General features: G+C 44.7%; 1 protein-coding gene across 1 annotated transcript in view; it reads left to right on the forward strand.

Annotated features, from left to right (window-relative positions):
• Window positions 1–1370: 1370 nt before the first annotated feature.
• Window positions 1371–24386, forward strand: part of SLCO3A1 (solute carrier organic anion transporter family member 3A1) — a 141639-nt gene continuing 118623 nt past the window's right edge. Inside the window, exon 1 of the mRNA XM_065076621.1 lies at window positions 1371–1815. Coding sequence (XP_064932693.1) covers window positions 1642–1815 — 174 coding nt within the window. The 5' untranslated portion in view covers window positions 1371–1641. The remainder of the gene's footprint in view (window positions 1816–24386) is intronic.

Below are 24386 nucleotides of genomic sequence, written 5' to 3' on the forward strand. Positions count from 1 at the left end.
CATCTTGTGAAATCAACAATGTCTGAAAGGCTGATATGTATCTCATTAAAACTGACACTACTCAGCTACAAGCACCAGATTGTTCTCCCCACTAATTGTTTGATACTGCTGCCTCAGGCCATTTATGCTGGAGAAGGCATCCCTGGGGTAGATGGAACTATTCACACCTGTTGATAAGGCCCAGACCTGCTGGAGAAGCTGTGACAAGCCAAAGTTCAGGATAGGAAGGAGCTGCTGGCAGCTGATGGGCAAAGGGCAAGAGCTGAGTGTGCCAGGTCTCTTGCATTTCTTGCCAGTAAGGGTCTGAAGTTCTGCTGGGGCAATGGGCACCAGCTGGGCTTGGTAAAGGCTCATCAACCTAGGCAGAGACTCTGCTCAAGATTAACTTTCAGTATCAGTTTATTAAAAGTACTCATAGGAAAGAAGGCCAAAATAAAACCCCCCAAAATATGAAAATATTCTGGGAATAGAAACTCAGAAAGGGTGCTGGGAAAAAGAAGGGCTCATTTAAAATGTCTGGGCTTCCTGGTATGACTGGTGATGACTGGCTTATGCCTTGAAAAATTAGGATGTTCCATTTTCAAAACCATCTTCCTAAGTATTCAGGAGGTTTGAAGCCTCAAACACCTTTGAAAAATGAAATTTATGATCCAAATCATGCAATTATTTTTGAAAAATGTAGTCCCTGTTTCTACAAAAAAATGTTCCTCTCAAAGGCCACAGACAACCTAGTGTTAAGTGGATCAAGTACCTAAACTTCCACTTAACTGGAAGTTTAATAACCTAAGGAAGTCAGGCAGCATCCCCAAGTGTGGACCCAGAAATGAACTGGAAAAGTGCACTTGAAGAGCAACGCAGATCAGGTTTGCTATTACGCCAACAAGGAATGTGATCTGTAATAGTAGAAGTGATGATTAGTGGTTTTTAAAAGAAGATATCTCCTGAAATTAGAACTCGAGGTGGGGTGACAACAAAAGGCACCATCAGAAAGACGCGTGGCTGGGGACATGGAGCAGGGGGCCGAGAGCTAAAGCTCACCCACCTGGCAGCGGCAACGCACGACACCTCTTGCCGTTTTATTTTTCTGAACGTGCAATTCTTACAATTGCCCTTTAAAAGGGAGCAGATGCAGCAGTACGAAATTAGGGCACCCAAGCGGGGGGATGCCAGGAATTAGATGCGAGCCAGGCTAATTTGGGGACATCACCCTGCGTGAGAAACTTCCAGCCCCGTGCGGGAGCGCTCTCCGCTCAGAACTGCGTCCCACGGGGGGGCAGTTGCGGTGCGTGTTGCAGCGGCCGCCCCCTCCCGCGGCGCTAAGAACCGCCGGGCCGCCCCGCGCACCCTGGGACGGGACCGCCCCGCCCGCCGCGGAGCCTCCGCCGGCGCCAGCCCCGCGCTTTCCCCCGCCCCTCGCCGGCGGGGGCGCGGATCCGGCCTGCGCGGAGCTGGCGGAGAGAGGGAGCGCGGCGGGGCGAGGGGAGGAGAGACGAGAGGAGGCGGCGGCGAGCTGGCCATGGCAGCAGCCCGCGGGCGGAGAGGCAGCCGCCGTGGGCTGCCGCTGTGATTGGCACCCCGAGGAGGAGGAAGGCGCGGAGCAGCCGCGGGGCCCGCCATCCCGCGGCAGCGGTGCCCGGGAGGATGCCGGGGAAGCGGGGCTCGGCGAGCGGCGGCGGCGGCGGCGAGCTCCCGGGGGCCGGCGCGCCGCGGCAGCGGAGGCGGCGGAGGAAGGTGTCCTGCTTCTCCAGCATCCAGCTCTTCCTGGTGTCCGAGTGCGCCCTGATGCTGGCCCAGGGCACGGTGGGAGCCTACCTGGTGAGTGGGGGACCGGCCCGCAGCCCCCCGGCGTTACCTGCCGAGCCGGCGCAGCGGGGCTCGGCCGGCGGCCGCTGCCGGGCGGGGGGCGCGGAGCGGGGGATGCGCTGGCACAAGTGGAAGTTTCCCCGGGGCCGGGGCAGCTCAGTGGGCAGCCCCCGCGCCCTCCCTGGGTGGGTTTGACACCAGCCCGGTGTTTCAGGGCTTAAATGACTCAGCAGTGCGGAGGGGTTTCCCTTCTACCGTCCCTCTAGCGTGTGCGGTGGTAACTTGGGCAGCCGGTCCCCCGGCTCCCGAAACGCCGCTGCCCGGCTGTGCATGCGGGCTGGCGCGTCGCTGCTGCTGGATGCCGAGCTGGCCGGTAACTCGGATCAAGTGCCAGCCTTTCCAGTTTATACCGAATAAACAACAAGAAAATCTGGTGGGGCATTTACTTCATGCGTCCTGCGTTTGCTAATTTTCCTCGTCCTCTTGAAGTGATGCAGCGGTGTTAAGTACACCAGCCCTGTAAGTCTTGGTGTTAGGTGGAGAACAGTCAAAATAAGACTTTGCACTGAATCTGCATAGTGAGATCTGGTGTCAGAGACAGAACTGTAGTAGAAGAGTTGGAAAGATGTCCATACGGCAGTTCTTGTGCCTTTGAGTACACACTGAGAGGGAGGCAGCCTGTGAAAATCAAGTCCTCTTCCAGCAGATGTAAGTGTATAGTTGATTTAAATTTCTCAAAATAGCATGCTGGATTTGAGAATTATAGTTTCCATGGAAAAGAAATGTATTCATAATCTCTGAGGCTTTTTGAGGCCATACACGTAATATGTTATACAGTAACACATGTGGTACTTTTATTGAGTATTTAACACTGCTTCTCATGCTTAAACTGCTTATGCAAATTTGTACTGAACGTGATCTATAATTTTTCAAGGTACGTGGCTAAACTAACTGTGGTTAATATTCCCTGCTAATATGAAATGGAAATTAGCAGTCAACTCCAGATAATAAAACACATAAGTTTGGTTTGGAACGTATTTTAATTGCAAAGGCAACTACATCACATCTGTTGAGAGAAAATCAGGAATTCTATACCCTGTGTGAATGTAGGTGGATATCACTTAATTTGTAGAAGCCAGACAGGCACATGCGTCTTTTATGTGAGTAACACCTTAGTAAGTAAATATGTTGCTTCTAATGAGTTACTTGCAAAATGAGCCGTCAGCATGAATGAATGTGGGATAATCTTTCGTCAAAGTAATGGCCAAGGAAGAGCCCACTGAGGTGATGTCACCCAGTGGGCACCAGTGTGCTGGAAATGCATAGATCTGCTAGAGGACTTTGTACTGGCACAGTTCGCTACAGCATCTGAGCATTGGATCAGCAGTAATAGTCCCTCACATGGCATTTTCCTCTAACTCCTTTGCATCACTCTCTCCTTGCCAATTTAGCTTTTCTTTTCCTGTTTTCCCCCACTCTTGCGGCGTGCTCCGGACTGCACCTGCCCTCCCTCATGCACCCCAGACCCACCGGCTGGAAATCCCTGCTGTCATCACAGTTCCTGGAGTCCTGCCTCCCTCCCCTGAGGGATTAACTCGACTGAGGTGCTGCTGTCTTTGTCCTCTCTCATTCTCTGGGACTGTATCCTGACCAGCCTGACATCGTGTCCCCATGACCAGCCAGATCCACAAACAGTAATAGACAACTGGCCAGTGGGGGGGAGAAAAAAAGGAAACTAAACTCAAAACAATCCCTAGCATGCATAAGCAGTGGCCCAGCTGCACTGGGCAAGTGTTCCTCCGTTTGCTGTATAATTTATCTTCCATCATTGCAAATACCACGCAGCTCTTCATACAATGAACAGATGCAAATGTGGAATTATCTTTGGAGGATAAATCTGTGCTTAAAGTGAATCTGAACGAGCGCTGCACTTACAGGTGTCGTGGGGGAGCGCGAGCAGGAAAGATGCTAAGTGGGAAGTGTGGAGGACCTGATCATTTCTGCAGACCAAGTGTCCTGTGGGGCCAGGTGTGGTTCTCAGGTGCTGTCTTGGGGTGAAATCAGTGGAGACACTGCAGAGTTGCCCAGGTGTAACTGCAGGTGGATATTCATTTACTCGGGCTCCTGGGACGAGCAGGGGCTGTTGGGCTCAGCAGTGGAGTGCCGGGCTGCTCCCCAAGGGACAAATTAGCGGGTGTGACAAAGCGGAGAGCAAACAGAAAGACAAATAGGGAGATGCTGCACAGGACAGACACAGCGTGTAGTTCTGGGTAGTTGAATAAACTGCTAATTTTAGCCTCTCAGCGGTGAGCTGCGTACTGTGGTCATGCTTCTGCTTTGCTTGGCCACATGTGCGACTTTCCCTGGTTATTTGTAACTCAGGAAGAGACATTTGCCTTATACGGTGACAAGTTGGTTTCCTCAGTTTTGATCTGTCTTGTGCTGCACAGGGAGACTTTGAGGGAAAAAAATCAGCTTATTAAGAAAACAAGGCAAGGGCTTGGCTGCTTAGGAGTGGTTGAACAGTTCCATTTTGATTGGCCTTGGCTTTCATGTCAGTACATTTAAAAGTGAATATTGCTACTTCTTTTTAGATATGTAAAAACTTCTTTTTTCCATGTTCTCTGCACAATAAAGTAGTGGCACCCACTTGAATGTGTGTACAAAGTAGACATTCATTCATTCATTATGTGGTTTTGAAGCACAGATCATTCACGTTTATTTGTTCATAAAACATTGTGCTTGCCAAGAGGACTTTATAAATAATAAATGCTGATAAAAATCTATAAAGTCCAATTCTTTTCCCACAGAGCTCAGCAGTGAAAATACCCCAGGATTCCAACAGTGAAGGTCTATGGTTAATTAGTCCCGTGTCTTTGAGGTTCTTCATGTGAAATTTTAGGGAGTATTTGATCAATGTCATGTTCCAAAATATTTGTCAATTTTGTTTGCAAAACGCACATGTTCCAAAATGACTTGGTGCCATATCCTGCATAGTTTATGCAAATGCGAGCCTGTGCTGCTGCCTTCGTTTCTGGGGCTGCTGAATACACCCTATTATTTGCATATTCCTGTAAGGTTTTGTGTATGCATTTATTTGGCTTCATCTAATTACTCCTGCGTGCTTTTGGAAACTTGAATTTCCCAGCAACTGCAGTGGCAGTGGGGAAAATGCTGCTTGTAGTCTGCAGGCGTTCCTGCTGCAGAAGTTACTCAGGGTTTTCGCAGCAACTTTTAAAAGCCCAGATGATTTCCACCCCCGGTTGCTCTCCTGCAGTGTGGGTCCGTGGATTAAAGAGCCGAGCGCTGCTGGTGCAGATGGCACCGGGAGGGAAGAAAGGCTGGAACCTGTATTTTCCAGCCGGAGCCTTGTGTCTCTCAGGCGAATGCAGCAGTGTGATCAGTCATGCCGGCCGTGCAGCGATGAGGATTTCGATAAGGCTGATTCACATACCTTGGCAACACTTCCCTCCCTGTGTCCCCCCCTCCCAAGTTCCTACATGCATTATATTTTGAAATATTTTAACTGGTAGTAACGTTCCAAGTGCTCCTGATGGTTTATCACTGAGGCTTTTCATCACCCTGCCAGTCAAATCTTTTGCCTCGCCAGTGGTGAAATCATTGCTTTAGCAGAAGGCGAAGAGCTCTGGATTTGACAGCCATAGTTTGTGGAGCAGGAGCACAATTTAATTATTTTCTCTCCCTAGCCTTTAGCCTCAGCTCGCTCCGCTTCAAACTGACCTAGTTGCGAGCATCCAACATCTGCCAAAGTCACGGGCTTCTTTAGATAAAGGGCATGCATATGGGAAGCACGTTGAGAAACAGTTATTTGGTGTGCTCGGGATAGCTGTTGTTACAGAGCTTTACCAAGATGTCTCTGCTGCAGCTTTGAATGCAGCTATTGATGTGTTTTATCCAGTGATAGAGGATGACTGGCCTGAGCATGAGATGGAAAGGAAAAGAATTGGTCCCTCTCAAGGAAGGTGCATTGATGTTTGCATGGGAATGAATGCCAAATTGCTTCTTGTTTTGCTGAATGAAAACTTTTGAGCCAGGCTTAATTTCCCAGCTAGAGCTTCGCCCATGCAGCAGTGTGTGACTGCAGCTTGCAAAAGCTCTCTTAATTAATCTGCAGTAAAAATAGTTCTGTGTAAATCCAGGTGAGATTGTATGTGCGTATCTGGTCTCTGACCAGGCTCCTTCTGTTCAGTTTTTATTGCTATTTGGGTTTGGGATATTAATGAAAACTGTAACATTCAATTTTCAGGAAAAATGATACTTATTTTAAGTATCAGAGATAAATACAAAAGTTAATCATCAAAGGGTTTCTGCTGGAACAAACACAAATAGAGGTTTTGTTAGACGGACACCAGGGAACTGAGGGATTAAGAGCAGAATTTGGCTTGTGTTTAAGTTGCTTTGGTGTGCGACCCTTTCCCCTCCTATGTTAAATGAGGCAAATACAATACTGTGTTCTTGTTACAGAAAGCAGTTGTCTCCTCTTGTAGAGACGTGGTCAAACTCTTCTTGAAGTCAGTGGAGATGTCTGTGTGTGGATGTCAATAAAGACAATTTTAATATAGGAGTACTGCAAAGCTTCAAAGCCTTCAGTTGTGCTTGGTGCTGTACAATAGAATTTGTTATTGTGTGTTTGCAATCTGAGTAGACTGGCTGGGAGAAATTTCACAGGTGGGGAAACTGAGGCAGGGATTAAGAGCTTGGTTCTGTTGCTGAAGCTATTGATAAAGCCTTTTGCTTGATTAACAGCAATAAAACCCAAATGGCTCAGCCTGGCAGAGCAAGGAATTCCATTTTCAGGTGCTTCAGTCTAATGACTTAGCTGCAAGAACAGTGTTTCCCGTTGAATTTATTATTGTTTTTATTAAAGTATTTATTTTCCTAGAATAAGAATCAGCTTTAAAATACTGCTGTTCTTTTTTTTTTTTTCTTTCCATCCTCAGCAGTGCTGAGTAATAAATTAGCTGTAATGCTCATAATTTATTTGTCACTGGGGTATTTAAGGGGAAAAAAAAAAAACATGGAGTGAAAATAAATGTTTTAGTGGGGATGAAGATTGCCAAGCATTGGCTGGTTATTGCTTACAGTTCATTTTCCCTTAATATAACTTTGCTAGCAATGTTATTTCTGGAAAGTTGTTTCTAGTATGCCTTTCCCATTAGAGAATATTGTCTGTTTTGCAGCTGAGTTGTGTGGAAAGTTGTTCTAAACTAGATCTTTTGACTGCATTCATATTTCTTCTCTGAGAAGCCTTTTGATGGGTTTTTTGGGTCTCTGACTGCAGGGTGGAGGAGAAACAAGATCCAGCTCTGGGTTTTGATGCCTTCAGCCTCCTGTGGGGCTTGGGGCAGGAGTGTGCCATTGGCTCATTAACTTAGAAGCTTTATACGAATTAGTAGAAGCAAATTCTGGTCCAGGTGTAAGTTTGGCTTATTTTGAATACCAGGAAGACTTGTGAGTAACTGGCGTTTATGCCTTGGTTTGAAGTTTTCTTTTGTCTAATACTAACAGATGAAAAGGTCTAGAGATAATGACATGTTTATCTCTTACATGTTATATTATGTGCAATTTGCAAAGAAAACTGAAACTTACGATCTGATGCCTTCTTGTTTAAATGCCTTTAAAGGCAAAATGCACTTGATGTATAAGAGCGTGGACTAATCGATTTTAGTGTTCAATTTTTTTATTATTTTCAGTGGAAAGTTTGGCCGTTCTTCCTTTTCCCTTGTAAGCCCTGGAAGAAAGAGCAGCCTGTTAGGAATGTTATGATCCCTCATAAAACCACCGTCTCATTTATTTTGGCCGGCCTTCGCTTCTAAAATCCCTTTAGCATTTGCTGTGTGCCTGTGTCACAACGAGCTCTGCGAGTTTCAACTGTCTGCAGGACTAATGCTGCTGAGGTTTAGAGGGATCTTGAACTACATCAGAGAACGCCTTGGTTTGAAGGTCTGTGGTGTGCTTCCTTAGGAACTTTTGCAGCATGACTCTAAATTGTAGCGTAGCCGCTGTCCCAGAGAGAACTGTCCCTCTCCTTCTCTGCAAGGGAGAGCAAATGCTCCAGTAAAGGGCTGTATCCTCAGTTGCATGGGCTTTCTTTCCCCTGACTTTCAGGATATTGTAAAGAACCAAAAGCCAGCTTCTGTTCTGCTACAGCAGTGTAAATTTATCACTGCAAAAGAGTTATTCTGCAATTCGTCAAGAAGAATTTGTCCTCTGTGTATAATAACCCAAAATGTTTCCTTACTTGTACGCTCCTTGGTCTCTAGTTATTCCTTTGCGGTAGCAAGATTAAACAATGGCATACTATTTTGTGGGTGAGGTCGCAGCTTGGATGAATCAGTGTAGTTTTGTCTTCTGATCAACACCAGATGAAGCTGCAAAGTGATATATTTTAAGCATCATCCAAGGAGGTTTAAATAAACACATGATAATATTTTGTATAGTAACTCCTTTAAGTGCTCCAGTGAAGTTCAGAAGAATTAATTTTTCCTATTGCGTAGAAAAATGGGCCGCTGATTTTGATTTACAAGGTTTCATTATAATTCTGCAGCAAAACCAGGACTAGAACCCCAAGAGTCCTGTCTCCAGGTCACCTTGGAGCAACCACTAGACTCTGACTCTTTGTACATACATACTGCAATGCAAATAGCATTGCCTGCTCCACTGAGTAGAGATTTCACGCTGCCACTCTTCATATGCTATGGATGCAATCAATAGCGATAGCAAGCTGCTCAGGGAGTTCCCGGAGTGTCTGGCAGTTCTTCCATCGGTGTTTGGAGAACTCGTTGCTGAGGAGGATTTGGTAATGTTTAGAGAGATGATCCTTGAATCCAAGATGTTTCAGTTTGAGTGGATGGAGCAAAGCATGAGGAAAAGGAACCGTTGCTTTTACCATTTTAAGTGGGGATGCAGTTGTAACCATGTAGGATGATGTACAGCACAGGTATGACTGGATCTGCCCCTCCTCACTTAGCAAATCTAGGAAAGATGTCATAACTGAAATCAGACTTTTTAAAGTTCTCCAGTTAGCAACTTTCTCTTTTTGAGCCTTATTCTGAATATGATGTGCTGCTGCATTTTGACACCCAAGTATTTCTTATTGAAGTGAGGGGGCAGGTTTCATCCTGCTGTTGCACGGTGTCTGTTGTGTTGAAGCTGCAGATCTCTTGCTGGGGCTGGTATTGCAGCAGTGCCTGAACACAGTAATTTTAGATGACTGCTTGCAGCATAAAAGCAAAATATTTATTTCACATTTGTTTGAATATTTATCGTCGTTATTTATTTTCCATGGTTCAAGAAGAAGAAAAACAACTTGTGGTTTGGAGTTTGTTTTTCTTTTCTGTTGCTTCTCCCTTCATAGTATCCATTCCTCCCACCAAGCAGCCAGTTAATGTCTCTGTATTTTTTTTTTGACGTCTTTATCTTTTTGGTGTCTGCAGCTATCTCTTGGATGACTTCTGCATGTTTGCAGCCCCACTGACTTTTAGATAAGTGGCTGTGATGGCAGGTGTGGGAACACAAAAGTTGATTTCCATGCTACATAATCTGTTTTCTAGGCAAGGATTGCTGGAATTGTCTTATTTTTAATATTAAAATGTCCTTTTAAAACGCTTACCATGCTGTTCACCTGTATAATTCATAATGTCTTAGTTTACTGGAAATGGGAAAAAGCCTAAAATTCAGTTTTATGGTGATCCATAAAATGACAGTGAAATTTTTGAAGGAACCCGGATAATTCAGTTGTTTTGAGGTCTTTGTGACTCACTCCTCTTTATGGTTTCTGAAGCAACTGTGTCAAATTTGCTTTCAAGTTGGTGGTGTTTTGGGTTTTTTTGTTTGGTTGGGGTTTTTTTTGATGCTTTGATGTTTGCATCTGAATCCAACATTTTCTCTGGTGTTTTGTTTGTTTGTTTGTTTGTTTTTCTAATAAAAAGGCAACTACGAACTCTGCAAAAAGAGACTAAAAGAATGCTTGGCTGTTTGGGAAGAATTGTGGGGCATGGGTGTGCAAGAATGCAGAAACCTTTCAGAAATGTTGCACTGTTCATTTCTAAAAATGTATAGTGGTATATTTTTTTTTCCCCCACTAAAATTAGATTTTTTTGGCTGAACTGAAATCTGCATTGGTTTCGGGTCAGTATATAAGAAACAGTCTTGAAGTGTATGTTGTATGTGTGTATTTTAAGGTGATAATTAACAGTTTAATGCCTGAGGGATTGAATGACAAGATCTGGAATTGCTTTGCGCTCAAGGTGTCATGTAGTGGTGCCCTCTATGTTCCTAAAGCAGATGGATTATTCTACAAATGTATGTAAGTTGAAAAGTAAGTATTTTTCCTTGGAACCTGCATTAAGTGGAGCTTCGCATGCTTTCGGCTGGAGGGAGTGCCTACACTCAAATGCAGGATGGGCAGAGCTCAGTAGTGATGAGTATATTTGCCATATCAGGAGAGAATTCTGAGTTTTCTGTAGTTTCACATTTGCTTCATCCCTTTCCCCATTATCCCTTTGGATAAATAGAGAGAAAACACCACAACTTCATAGGGTTGCAACTCATCTTGTTTAAAAATGACTGGTTTTTGTTTTCTGCATTAGAACTTCAACAGGAAGGGCTGCAAGAAGATCGTTTTGGGCTTCTTGTTTTTTATTTCTGAAAAGGAGGATGTGAAATAGCTGCTACCTCTTTCTACTTCTTTCCTTGGCTTCATGCAGACGTAGGTGGGCACATCATTATCAACAGGCCAGAGAGTTGGTTGGGGGTGTTATGATGCTGGACTGTGGGCCAAACTTCATGCTTTGGCTGCAGGAAGACCATAGAACCATAGAATAGATCAGCATGTGCCTCGCTTGATGAAGTAGCAGGACAAATCCCCTTCACCTTTGAATAATACCAGATGCATGTCTATATTGAAAAATGTCAATGGAGATGAGGAACAACATTTGGAGCTTCCAAAAGAGAAACTAGAAATACTGATGAAGTGAAAATTATTTTGAAAAATTTGAACAAGAAATGCCCCCAGTATTGTCCTGCTGCTTCTTGTGCCCTGCTAATGACTTTCATCTGCTGGAAACATGCTTACTTCTCTTTCTGATGTGGCTTGGGTGTTGCCTGATGGACTGAGATGACAAATTAGAGGGTTGATCCTTTCTTTCCCTGTAACTAGGAAACAAGGGGAAAATAACAATATGTACCGAGGTCTTGATTTTTAAAAACTTCAGTTTAGATTTCCAGTTTTTCAGTCTTACGGCTTGGTTCTGGTCATTCCTCTGAGCTGCAGGAGAAGCTGTAATTGCTGTGGTTGAGTAAAACTATTTTTGCCAAGTTTTTCTTAAAGCTTTAGCTTTTCTCTTTTAAAGAGTATCCACCTTGCTTTGTAAGGTGTTATGGTGGGTTAACCTTGGACTGCATCCAGGGGCTCTCTCACTCCCCTCCTCAATAAGGTGGAAGCAGAAAGTGAGATGGAAAAGCTTGTGGGTTGAGATACAAAGACTAGCAATTACTGTCAGGGGCAAAACAGACTTGACCTGGGGAAATTTAATTTTTAATGCCAATTAAAATAGATCTGGATGTTTAAAACAAAGGCAAAAATGAAAACACCCCCTTCCCCATATCCCACCCCTTCTTCCCAGGCTCACTGGGAATGTCTCCGTTGGATGCTCTCTGCTTGGAGAGCATCTGCCCTCACCCCCAAGCTAAAGTGAAGTGTTAATCATGTTTGAGCACCGATGTACTCTTTGCAGAAATGTTGGCTGGCATTGGGTAAATGGTTTTCCCGTGCTTGGGTCCTCTCTACACTTGGTGGTCAGTCATGTTTTTTTATGGTTTGCCGCTGGGCAACAAGCAGGTTCAACCCAAGGAGAAACACGTGTCTGTGCGACTAAAACATCATGATATTCCTTCTGTCCTGCAGGCATTGCCTGTAAAATTTGATTATTGTGGGGATTAACCTTCCTCATAGCATTTGCCAAGTGCTGTGGTTTGTGTGATGGGCAGAGAAAGAGTTGGACATATAGGCCCTTTATGAGAAATAGTGGGCAGTGATTTCAGGGCTTACCAGCAAAAGAAAACTGTGTTTTTTGTTTTTGTCTTGTCTGATGTACAGGGCTGAGAGCAATTAACTACAATGGGCCTTTCAGCCCCTGCATGAGATGCACACTTTGTTTCCTGCTGCCTATGGCTCTTTATAATGCAGGTCCTTATGTCTGAAGTCAGCGCAGCTGCTGGCGGAGGGACAGGAGCTTCGGTTGAAGAGATGCCTTGTCTATGGGTGCTTGTTTGTGAAGGGTGCTGATGTTAGTTTTGTAATGTCAGATGGTTTGGGTGATCCTGTGGTCGGTCTTATCCGAGGTGCTCAGTGCAACGAATGCCCACTGAGTTCAGTTGTGTTCCTGCAGGAACCTGCTGCATCTTGTGATCTTGGTTTTGGTCCAGAGAGGGCTGCTTTGGCCCCAAGTTTGTATTTCTGTCGTCAAAAGGTGATATTAAAAGCCACAGGGCTAGCTTGAGCCTTTGGGTTGCAGTGCTATGATGCTAGTCTAAGGTTGGATTTTGTTTTTTGTTTCTTCTCTAGCTATAATCTGTGATATTTAATACTATTTTAAAAAAAATGGAACTGGCTTGGGGTTACTCAAGAGCTTTCCCATAGTCTTTGAGATTTAAACCTACCAACTTTAAAGAACTTGAAAACAAAGGCTGAAAAGGGAAGATTTCAAGCATTCCATGGAGCTAGATAAACAGTTTGCTTCCAAGAGTTTATTTGCTCAATTGAGGCCACTTCTGCATTAACAAATCTCTGTGAATGAATAGATTCCAAAACCAGCTTGGGAGTTATTCAGTGGCTATTGAAGTTAAGCCACAGAAGCAGACCATGTGCTAGAGGCACAGCTTTGTGGGTTTGCTGTGTCATTTGGCGCAACTGTACAAGCTTTCTCAAATGCTGGCCCTATACAGAAGTCCAGTGTTTTCTGTGGATTAGGATGTGTCAGGGCTGCTGTGTTGCTCTTAATCTCAGTGCTAGCCCTGATCAAGAAGGCAGAAGTTTCAAATTCCTTCCTGCTGTGTCTCGTGGAAGCATTTGGGGTTTATGGTGTAGCCTCTCATAACTGAAGATGGCACTTATTGATTTGAATCATTCAGCTTAATTCAATGCTGGACAAGCTTCTTGCCAGATTTTTTATTTTGCCTTCTTATTTAAATAGATCCCTATTGAATGACTGTAGTTGTTTATAATGACTCTGGGGAAATACTGGATGCAGCCTCTAGAATAATTTCTGTGCCATTTTAAAACAGAAAACTCTTGAATTATATCTCTGAACAGTGCCCAGGGTCCCTTGTTGTTATCTGAGTTTTCAAGATGCTCCCACGTTAATATGCTGCCTCTTTGGTGTGGGCAGGTATCCAGTGAGCAGTTGGTTAGCAGGGTAGCAACTCGGAGATAAATCTGCATGCAAAGTTCTCTCTGCTTTCACTGCATTGCTGGGATGGGAGGTTGCTGGCAGGAGAAACTGGCTTATTTTCATCCAGGACACAAAACTTATTTCTTAAGGGTCAGAGCTTGAAACCAGTTGAGGGCTCTGCTTAGTTGGGATTTTGAGTCAAGGGAGGGAGAGTCTGGGATGGAGGAAGGAAGGTAAAATTTAACTTCTTGGAGAGCTCCTTTTACATATGAAGAGAGTCCTTCAAGTGGGGCTGCAGCAAATACTCACTATATGGCTTCGTTGAATTGGGTTTCTTTCTTCTGTAAGCCATAGTGAGTCTGAGAATCAGTATAAGGCTGTATGGTCTCATGACTGGAAGATTTTTCCCAGGCTCTCCTGTAACATCCCAGCTCAATACTTCTGTGTCTCCATCTTCAAAATGACTTGTTCTGAGATGGCATTGCTGTTTGGTGGGGGTGGTTGGCCAAAATGAACAAGAATGTTCTGCAAATGGCCTGTGGGGAAGTGGGGTCTTCTGGTTTAGCTAACAGTGCCTTTTGGTATGAATGGAGTGTGTCTGGTTCTCCATTGTTGAATTTGTTTACTCCAGTATTGAATTTGACCAAAACATTGTTGATTTCTGTTAGACATCACACTGAGGCTTCAATGTATGGCATCTTTAAGAGATGCACACAACTCTGCTACGCTGGAAATGCAAGCTGAAACTGAAATGACCTTTGCTTTCTGCTTTATTTGCCCCCCATGGTGCACAGTGTATAGATTCAGACACTTTCAATTTGATTCTCAGCATCCCGATTACACTCACAACTCTTGGTATCCAGAAAGCGTCACAAAAAAATTAAATTCATGGAGTGTTTCCAGGAGCCCATGTCACTGTGTGTTCCCCTGTCCTTTCTGTCGGCCCCGCTGCTCTTGCAAGTGAGAGATTAAATGATAGGGGAACAGAGACTTGTTTCCTCTGAGCCAGGACTGGCTGGGCAGAGTCTGTTGATGGTGGCATCTTGGCAGGGACAGAGGAACATTCCTGCCACATGTGAGTAATGTTTTCAAGCCAGGCTCTTACTTTGCAGCTGGCAGTCAAGAGCTGTTATGTCCAAAGTGACTCCCTTCATCAGTCAAGACTAATGTTCGTGCCCAGAGAAATCTGGTTTTGTTCGCATTTGGACAATGTGACATGTGGCAGACTTGGGAGAGGACAGCTTTACCCATGGGGTGATGCTTTTTGGCTGAGGAACAACTACTGTTTGTATTTTCTAGTGAAGATGCAGACCAGGGGTGTTTGGGCTTGTTTCCTAGTTTTGTCATGGACTTTCCCAGGCTTTCTTTGGGCTTTTTCTTGCCATCAGTGAATGTGCTAGCTATAGTGTTGTCTGGCTTCATGGGCATCTGGAATGATGAGCACTCAGCTGCTGCAGTGATGGTAACTGGAATGAAAAAGGCACTCTGGCTTGGACCCTGAACCAGGTGACCATCAGCTACTTAATTTTGTGTTCATCCTACCTGTGGTTTATCTGGGAGGCTTCTCCCTTCACCCTGGGCTATGATGCAGCCTTGTTGCCAGCTGAATGACATCTCTGCTTCCTTCACACCTGCCTGAAACCACAGGGTTGGTGCATCTAGCCCACTGATTTTTGAGTCTTCGCAGGAAAAGACTACTTGGGGCTGCTTTACTTGCTCTTTGGTAGTGATGGATTTTAAAAGAGCCCAAGGGTGTTATTTTTTAAAGATCCTTTCTGAGCTGTACTGTCATTGACAAAAATGACTTTTACTCTAAGTGTCTCTTTGAAAATGAGACTCATGTTCCTAAGCCACGTAAGTGCTTTTGAAAAATCTCCTTCCCTGTTAATGACTTGAGTGGACTGTTTCAGTGGTGTCTAGCTTTGTTTAAAGCATGCCAAATTCAGAGTCTAAATGTTATGTGCCTGGCTAATAAACTGTATTGTAATTAGTACCTTGGGGAGGCGGAAATTGAGGAGAAGCTGTGTATAAAGTGCGTGAACTTCATGTAGGAGCTGTCTGCAAAGGATGAGTGAAGAGCTGTGGAAGGAGATGAAAACATGGGATTTGAAACAGTTGCATAGGCTATGTGCCACAGAAAGAAAATGGGCATGGAGCCATAAGGAAAACTTTAATGGTAGTGGGTTAAAGAAGACAAAAGATCTAGCGTAGCAGGTAGTGAGACTGAATGAAGAATGATCCTTCCACCAGTCAAATCAGTTAATGTAACCTGCTAATGCAGGTGCCAGTTTTCCAGCTTCCCCCATGAAAGCTCGACTGGGCTCATCCCTGTTCTCATCACAGGTCCACTAGTGTCATCCCCCAGTTTGAGAAACCCGAGCTCAGGGGCTGCATGGGCCACTTTGAGATCTCAGAGGTTTGTCTTGCTTGGTTTCACAAGTATGTAGTGGTCCTCCATGGGAACCTCTCATCTTGTGCTTTTGCTCACATTGGCCTCCAGTATGTAAGTGGAAGTGGTGGTGGCTTCTCTTTGCATGTATTCATTGAATTTTTGCAGTGTCTGGTGATGCTACAGTGAGGGGACCCCATCAGCTGCTGTTGGGTTCCTGTCTGTTACACGGGTTATTGCTAATCCTGCAGACACAGGTGAAATTCAGCTGTGTACAGCCTCAGCACGTGTGTTTGTTCATTGGCTTTTTGATGGCTTATTTCATAGTGAATCCCAAGAAACAGAGCTCCCATCATCTGGTGGGACATCCCATTGCCTGTATCTCCATTTTACAGAGAATATGTTGAAACAAGTGAGATTCTGACAAGTCTGCAAATACTAGCTAGATCTCCCGTTTAATTTTCCTTTAACTGTAAGAACTTTTTTATTCCCCATGTTGTGTGTATTATTTTAAAAGATACCCCTAAATCACCTTCTATTCAGGAGGAAAATGGCTTTCTGCTTTAGAGAAGTGGCAAAACAGGGAGATTATATGATGGTATGGGATATAAAGTTGCATGGCTTGTGTTGCACTCAGGGCTGCCAAACTTAACTAAAGCAAATGTCACAAGTCTGCCCTTCCTGATTTCCACCCCCAATTCTTCACACAGGAGCTGTTCAGATAATAATCAGGTTCTCAAACTGGAGTAGATTTACAATCACGATCAAGCCTTGACTTGTGTGTTTACACCTGGACCCCCTTGTACTTCCCTCCCAACCTGCTTCATTCTTCGAGGGGAAGTTTAGCAGCTCCTGTTTGTACCCTGTTTGTACGGAGACAACGTGGAAGGAGAAACGAGTAGTTTGTGAACAGCTTTGTAGGCGGGTGTTACTTAGCAAATAAGCAGGATGACACGGACAGCTCTTGTGTGGGCTGTAGAGTGTGAGATGGGAATAAGCGAAGCAGCTCATGTGGTTTTGGGACAACCTCTGGGTGTTGCTAGTTAGGTGCTAGAGAGACCCTAATTCCACACACAGATGCTGACAACAATTTGTTATTTCTTTTATGAGTCGCTAGGAAGTGCTGTGGGTTGATATTACAATGTGGCCGTTTTGTTGGTTCCCTTTTAAATGCCTTCCTTCCTCCCAAGGCTTACTAAATTAAAGCATTTCATGTACTGGTTGATGAGAAATGCCTCTAACTTCTCCCTAAGCCGCGTTCCTATTTTCTGTAGCCAGGCATCCTTGCAGCTGGGTTGGGAGTGGAGATACCAGCAGAGCCAGAGCAGATGAGGAGAAAAGTAGTGGGACTTGTCAGAAAACCTCCTCTCTCAGTATATAGCTGTTTTATAATCACCGTTGTCCTCCAACCATGAAAATGGAATTCAGCTTCCATCACAGCTTTTATTAATGCTGCTTTAGAGTGTCCTGCCAGTGTCGCTTCTGCCCTGGTTCATGCCTGGCAGCTGGGAATGCTTCTGTACCCAGCTCTGCAGGCCTCTCCTCTTGATGTGCCCTGTGGCATAACTCGGATGCAACCTTTAGCCCTGAATTCAGCTCTTGATCATAAATTAAGATAACATGAAGTCCTTTGCCTGACAGGTTTTCCTGTCAGGCTTGCACTATGGTTTCTGCTGCAGTAAGTAGACTTCTTTATCATAGAAAGCCTTCTCTGCAGGCATGAAAGTGTTGTGTTAGGAAATATTTTATTAGACAAACAAGCAAACTTGCATTGATTTGGGGAGGTGGGGAAGTGTGGTGCAGTGTGACAGGTCAGGCTCCTGCCTCTCCGGTCCTTTGATGGTTCATAGGAAGGGGCTTTTTTCCTGGCAAGAGTCTTCCAGAGATGAGAGTTTCATTACCTCTGCTGGAAGTGAACCCAGGATGATGGTGCCCTGTTCAGAGTCCTGGGCTGATGTATGAATCTTATTGCTAGTCCTGTCTATGGCCAAGAGCACCTTTGGTGTTGTAGAAGCCTACGTTTAAGTTATATATGGCTTGAATTCCTCTGTAGCTGGCTTGCTGGCCACAGGAAAAAAATGAAATCTGTCTCCGAATGTGTCAAAGATGCTCTTGCTGCTTTCCCTTGGCTGTTTGCTTTGACAGAGCTGAGCGCCCGCTCCTGCTTGTGAGCCCCTGATGCTGCTGCACGCTGATTCCACGTGGAATTCTTCATCCTCCAGGTGTGAAATGTGCACGCTGATTCCATGTGGTATTCTTCATCATCTGGGTTTGAAATGTGCTGGCAGTGCTGTCTGGTGCTACAGTTTTTAAAGCGAGCAAAAACGCAGTTACAGTGTTGAGGTTTGTGATTCTTTGCATGCTTATAATGCATTATTTTAATGCCAGTGAAAATGACATAACATTTAAAAATAAATAAGTATTCAAATATCCACTAGCTTCATTTCATGTGTGCTACTAAAGAGAAGTGTAGGCTGCAAATGGATTCTGGCACTGGAGGTATTTATGTAGATACCTTGTCAGAGACTAAAATATCAGCTGCCTTCACACAGCGAGGTGAATCTTGAACCGCCGGCTTGGAGGCAGAAGACTCGTGTGGACACTCAGCCTGTGGTTGTGATAATATCACCATAGATTTGGGCTTCAAAAGGTTAAAACAAAAATGCAGATCTCAGCTGCGATCCGCATCCGTTTCAGAGCAGCAGAAAAAGCCTTTTAAGTTTTGCTGGGAAGTTCGCTGTGGCCTGGTGCTCTGTACCTGGGTCTATTTTGAGCTGTCGGTGACTCACGCGAACTTTCCGTGATGGATGTGAGGGGGCAGGTTGCAAATAACACCTCTGATGATCTTTTTGTTCACGTCTCTCTAAATGGGGCAGTTTTCATGCTCGGAGGAGGCAGGGAAAGAGGGCCAGTCCCTTGTGTCCCATGCAGGATCCTTAGGAAGCAAATGGGGAAGGTAGAGACAGCACAATTGCATTGCTGTTTGCTGCAATGATCGCCTGGATCAGAGGTTAGGTTTTTGTTGTGTATTTGATCAGTATCAATCCCAGTTTCACTAGAATAGTGGAAAATACACTTGTTTAACTTCAGGAGGCATGTGACTTTTTTTGGTTGTTTTGTTGTTTGTTTTGTTTTTTTCCTTTTCTAAGCTCTTTGGAAACAAACGGTGGCTTTGCACGGGTGTATCAACTCCTGACCAAACAGGATATCTTCTGTGGGTGCCGACTGCTCTTTGCTCTGTTTGCAGCACGCGACAGCATGTAGCATTGCTGTGTTTGTAGCGTAGCCGTGGAACCCAGCAAAAAGGTTACCCTGTTATGTTTGCTTTGTGTGCTGCAGTGGCGAGTGGCACAGGATGCTGTGACTACTGAATGTGGGGAGGAGATGCACAGTGGGGTACAAGAAGAGGCAGAAAAGTTTTCAGTGTGATGCCAGAGAAAGGCTTTGCCAAAAATGCATGGCTTGCCTTGGCCAGGAGTGCGGTGTGCTGTTTCTCTTGTGCACAGTGTAATACCTTTTCTACTCAGGCCACTGAAAATACTGACCTTGAATGTTTGCTTAATTTAGACAATGTTCTTGGGGACATGGTTTAGTACTAAAGTTAAGTTAGGTTATGGTTAGACTCAGTGATCCTGAGGGTCTCTTCCAACCGAAATGACTCTGTGATTCTGGTTTGGACTGTGTCAGTCATCTTGGATCTGGTCACTAGAATATAAAAGGTATTTTTCACATCAGTGAGGCATAGATCCAATTTGCAAACTCCTTGTGGCACCAGTACAGTAACTCGCAGATTTTTCCAGTACTGGCCTAGAAACAGCATAGGCACATGCAGCAACAGCCAAGCTAATAACACCCTACTTCTCAGCAGTGGTTCAGCTGCGGAATCTATTATCCCTGTCATATGAATGCAAATTTCTATGTAGAGATGATTTCCAGACCTTGAGCAGAGCCAGCTTGGGTGTGTTCGTATCACAACCCTTTTTTTGGCTTTCCCTTACGCTCATGTGCCCAAAGCCAGCGCGACTGTTGGCATCTGAGGTGAAAACATTTTTTATGTTGCCACTGACTTCATTGGGCTGGGAATGGTGTTGACAGGAGCGATCAGCAGCCTGCAATGGGAGGTCCTGATGCCCTCGCTATTTCAGTGGGGTGGGGAGCAGCAAGGAATGCTGATTCCTGGGGCTGGGCGAAGGGCATGAGGCTCGTTGCCCTCCTCCCAGCCATCCGATGGGGAAGGAGTGAGCAAAATGCTGAGGGAATTGTCTGCATTTTTAAAAAACTGGGCTGAACGACCAGTGGAACTGTGGAGCAGAGGAACGTCAGAGCAGAGGATCAGCATCGTTCCCTTGGGCCCTGAAGGCTGAGGCTGGCGGGGGGTAGCACAGGGGGCTAAGCCCACGGGTACCAACTCCACAGGGAGGAGGGGTTGCCTTCAGCTGCAGGATGCTCTTTGCCCTGTCCCATGTGGCTGCTGGAAGAGAGGGCAAGGTGATGTCTGAAGAAGTGGGTACAGGCACATGGAAGCAGTGGCGTTTCTTCTGTGATGGTCTTCAAGGAATTTTGTGTTTCCCAGCTCTGTATTGGAGACTGTGGGAGATGATTTACATTTGTTTTCCTTTGGGAACATAGTTGCCGGGCAATTATTTTACACCCTGTAGCACTGCAGACATGTCTCTTCATGTCTGATATCTTACCACATAACTGAGAAAATGTATTTTACATTAAAAAGGAGCCTTTTAAAAAGGCCCTTCAGGCATAAAGTCAATGTGTTTTCTATATATAACCTTGTATTATTAATACAATGAACTTATCTGTAGACTCTGTAGGTGAATATGACTTGATCATTGGAGATATGAACAATATGATATTCATTTTCAATGCACTGTGTCTCTGACTCCATAATGGTGCCCCCAGCCTTCAGTTTATTTCTTAGTGATAAAGTGGGGCAATAGTGTGAAACAGGTTTGTGGATTGCATTTTTGCTGAGCATTAATACAAAATAAACAGTATATAGAGAGAACAAATTTACTTCAGTTCAGAAATGCCGAGATGTATAGATTTGAGGCAGACAGGAATGATGAATGTGAGCTTGTGTTATTTCAATAAGTCCAGAATGGCATGGCAAAAGCTTCCCTGGGTTCACTTACAGGGGTTGCAATGTAAGTTGCTTTGGCTGGAAAATCTTAAGGTAGTGATTGATTTCTTTTTTGTTGTTGTTTATCTGGGTTATTTATCACTGTTTGCCTTACATGTGAGGTCATTTTCTTTTTCCAGTCACCGAGGAGTATTTTAGGGTGGACTTAGAAGGCCCCTTTAGAGTAGCAGGCAAGGTAGAGCTGTCTTTAGCATACACCCATACAAAGCTGTAGCCTCACTGCTCTTCCCAGTGTCCTGGTCACTGTCACTTGCCATGATGACAATGCTGTCCCTGCCTCTGTCCTCTCCTGGGTTTGTCTGGTTCAGTGGGTGGTTACACACCACTGACTCTTTGGGGTCAAACCACATGTGTCTCTCATTCCCATGCACTTCACCCATGTGTGTTGCCTGCATGAATCTTAAGGGTTTGTTGTAATAGCCTCCTGGTAACTGTTCTCAGGTTAGAAGCTTCTTTTAAACTGATTAGCCTCTTAATCTATTCTTTCCAGCCCTGGCAAAACAGCTGCTTAAATTGACAGGAGCAGGGAAATAGCAGTTTCACGGTTAATAACGTGGGCTCCTGGTGTTCCCCGCACTACTCCATCCCTACACCATCCCTGTGGGCTGCACTCCTGGGTGCTCACCATGGTCCCAGCACACTGGGACTTTTTATAATCGTTGCAGCCTTTTCACATGACATCGGTATTTTACAGGGACCTGTCATGTCTTTTGCAACATTTTATGTGACTCTTAATAAATCAAGTCAGCATCTAGAAGCAGTGATGGCTTATCTGCTGGGGAGAAGGCTTGTGAAAGGAAATACGGGCAGTATGGTGCATTTTTATCTAACAGTTACAAGGGCACTGTGAGCATCCCATGTGTAAACTGCAAGGGTTTTCCCAGGTTAAACCTTACATGCAGGAAGCCCCGTAAAAGTGGAGTGTAGAGGAGGGTGGGAGAACAATTCTAGCCGTGGGCAGAGGTTTGTTTTGAATAAATGCAGGTAACATCTCTGCTGTGCTAATGCTGATTTTGTACTTGGCCTGTGTATTTAAGGTCACAGCCAATGTCAAAACAAGAATTTGGGCTGTGCTGTCTGGGCTGCAGCCCACTGGGATGTAATGCAGTTGTGTTCCTGGTGTTCTCTGGCTAAAAATCTGCATGTTGACAGTTTATTCCACAACCCTATTTTTATTTTGGGATATTTTTTTTTCCTTCCATGACTGTTAGCGTTTTGGAGGCTACTCTGCTGATGCTGGTGTCAGCACTTTGTACTCAGATGCTGTTTTCCTCTGGATGCTCAAGGCTGCTATGTTGGTTTTGTTCTTTCACTATGCAGTGTTCTTTCACTGCACCCCATGCCCCACTTAATAAAGGCAGAGCTGGTAGCACTGAGTGGATAGTGTTGGAGTTTGCTTTGCATCATCCTCTTCCTCGTTTTGTTTCAGTCTCTTCACCAAAGCAAGAAACTGGGGGCATGGTGAGATTCTGTTGCCTTATTATGAGGGGTTTAAATTTTTGTAAAAATAAAAGAACAGCTGAAGACCCACTGATAAAAGAGCAGAATGAGAACTGGGACTGGGTTTAATTCCCAGCTTTATTTTTAATTTACTGTCCCTGTCACTGTGAACTGCACCTAGAAATGGTGCAGTTTTGTATCTGAAATCCAACTGTCCAAAATCTTACCCCTGTAATGTGTGTCACCCAAATGTTTCTGAGTACTGTCCTGCTTTCTAGCTACTTGTATGTATGTATATATGGTAAAAGCCTGAAATTTGGCAGCCGGGTTGAAATGTGGGAGAGGCTCCCAAAGCTAGTTAATACCAGTTGGCCTTGGGAAATCACTTCTGTCTGATTTCAGTCTTCCAGCTGAAATTACTCCATCAGAAATTGGTTATGTTGACTCTACTTATCTCATTAATATTTGGCTCTCTATGCCTCAGTTTACACAGCTGTAATGAGTAATTATGAGTTCCCTATCTAGGTATGGCTCAGAAATGAGCACCATAGATGTGATTTCACATGCTCAGAGTTATATACTCATCTTGGAGAGGTTCACCTTTCTGCCAAAATTGTTGTTCATGGGACCTCTACTATAGCTGAGTTCCTCTAGGGATGTACTGGAGGTGACAGCTTGTAGGAGGTCCCATAGTAGGGGCTTTGCATCGCTTAGAGTTCGTTGTATTTTGCTCTGTGTAAGTCTGGAGTCCCACCAGCCCCGTTAGATCACACCGAGCAATAAAAACTGTCCCATGTTGTGGATAATAAATGTAGCTCTGTTGTACGAGTGCCTTGTGGGGCAGCCTGAGATGTTGTCCATGTCCCTCCACCTTGATGTGTCTTGCTTTGAAAATACCAGTGTAGTGTTTTCTAGCAGTGTCTGTCCCCATCTGCTCAATTCTGGCTCCCACAGAGGGCTGGGAACAGTGACATGGCGAAGGTTGCTGGAGCGGGGACAGGCTGCGCTGTGCTCTCACAAAAGAGGACGTCGTTTCCCCTGGTGAATCACAGCACCACTTCATCCCAACAGGTACCAGCATCTGGTGTTTCAGGCAAAGTGGTGGTCTCCTCTCCCTCTGCATGCACATCTTCGCTTGGCTTTGGTGTGTGAGCAAGAATTATTGCTCTTGTATTACCTTCAGTCATAGGGTTTGTTTTTTAGTGTGTGTGTTTGTGTTTTTGTTGGCTTTGTTGTTTTGTGCAGTTGTTGGCTCTTTAGTGGGGTAGGATCACAGTAGTTGTACAAAATTATAACCGCCTGTGTGGGATGAAGGCTGAATTTTCAAAAGTCACAAAAACATTACAGTTTTGGGGATCTGACTTGGACACATATCAGGGTCAGGTTTGGGAGCTTTTGCTTATGCAAAGCAGCAAAAGTGGGTTGTTTCCATTTTTCCATTTTGTTGCTGATGGGCCTGTCTTTGTCCAACTGTGCCCTGGTGTTCCCTTACAGAGCCCAACTGCCCCCGGAGAAGAGCTGCTGTCAGAATACTTTAAAGTCGGTCAGGCTGGCTCCTGCTTCGTGAGGTTTATCAGCAAAGATTTTCAGTGCCTCCAGTGGGAGGCTATTTTTATTCTATCCAGGGGCTACCTTCTGCTCTGAGGTCTTTATCACAGTTTTTTTTTGAATAGAGAAACCTGCCTGGTTTAGGACGACCTTAAAAATCTTCATCTTTTGCAGTCTGAGAAACAAGATAGTCTTTTATCCAAGGTAAAAGTGTTTGGCATTTCTGTGACATGTTCAAGATTTTTGTTATATTTTTCTTATATGAGGGGGATGCTGCTGTAGATATGAGAATGCACTGAGTTTTCTCCCTTGAGCAGGGATGACAGCAGGTGAGGTACCTAATGTTTCATCTTCGTACTCTGATCAGTGCCATGACTGTTGCAGAAAATCCACGTTGTGTTTCATTGCACTATATAACCAAGACTGGAAGACCTCTCAAGAGATCATCTGGTTCATTTTCCTGCCCTATGGTGAGATCAGTCACACCTGTGTCTTTCCTGACAGATGCTGGTCTATGCTCTTTTAAAGACCTCAGTAGCCTCTCCAGGCAGCATATTTAAATGCTTCACAGTCCTTGTCAGTAAAAGTCTGATCTCTCCCCACCTTGTGTTTAACCTGAATCGTCTCTGCTGCAGTT

The sequence above is a fragment of the Columba livia genome, chromosome 11, assembly GCF_036013475.1.
Source record: "Columba livia isolate bColLiv1 breed racing homer chromosome 11, bColLiv1.pat.W.v2, whole genome shotgun sequence".
Taxonomy (NCBI): Eukaryota; Metazoa; Chordata; class Aves; order Columbiformes; family Columbidae; genus Columba; species Columba livia.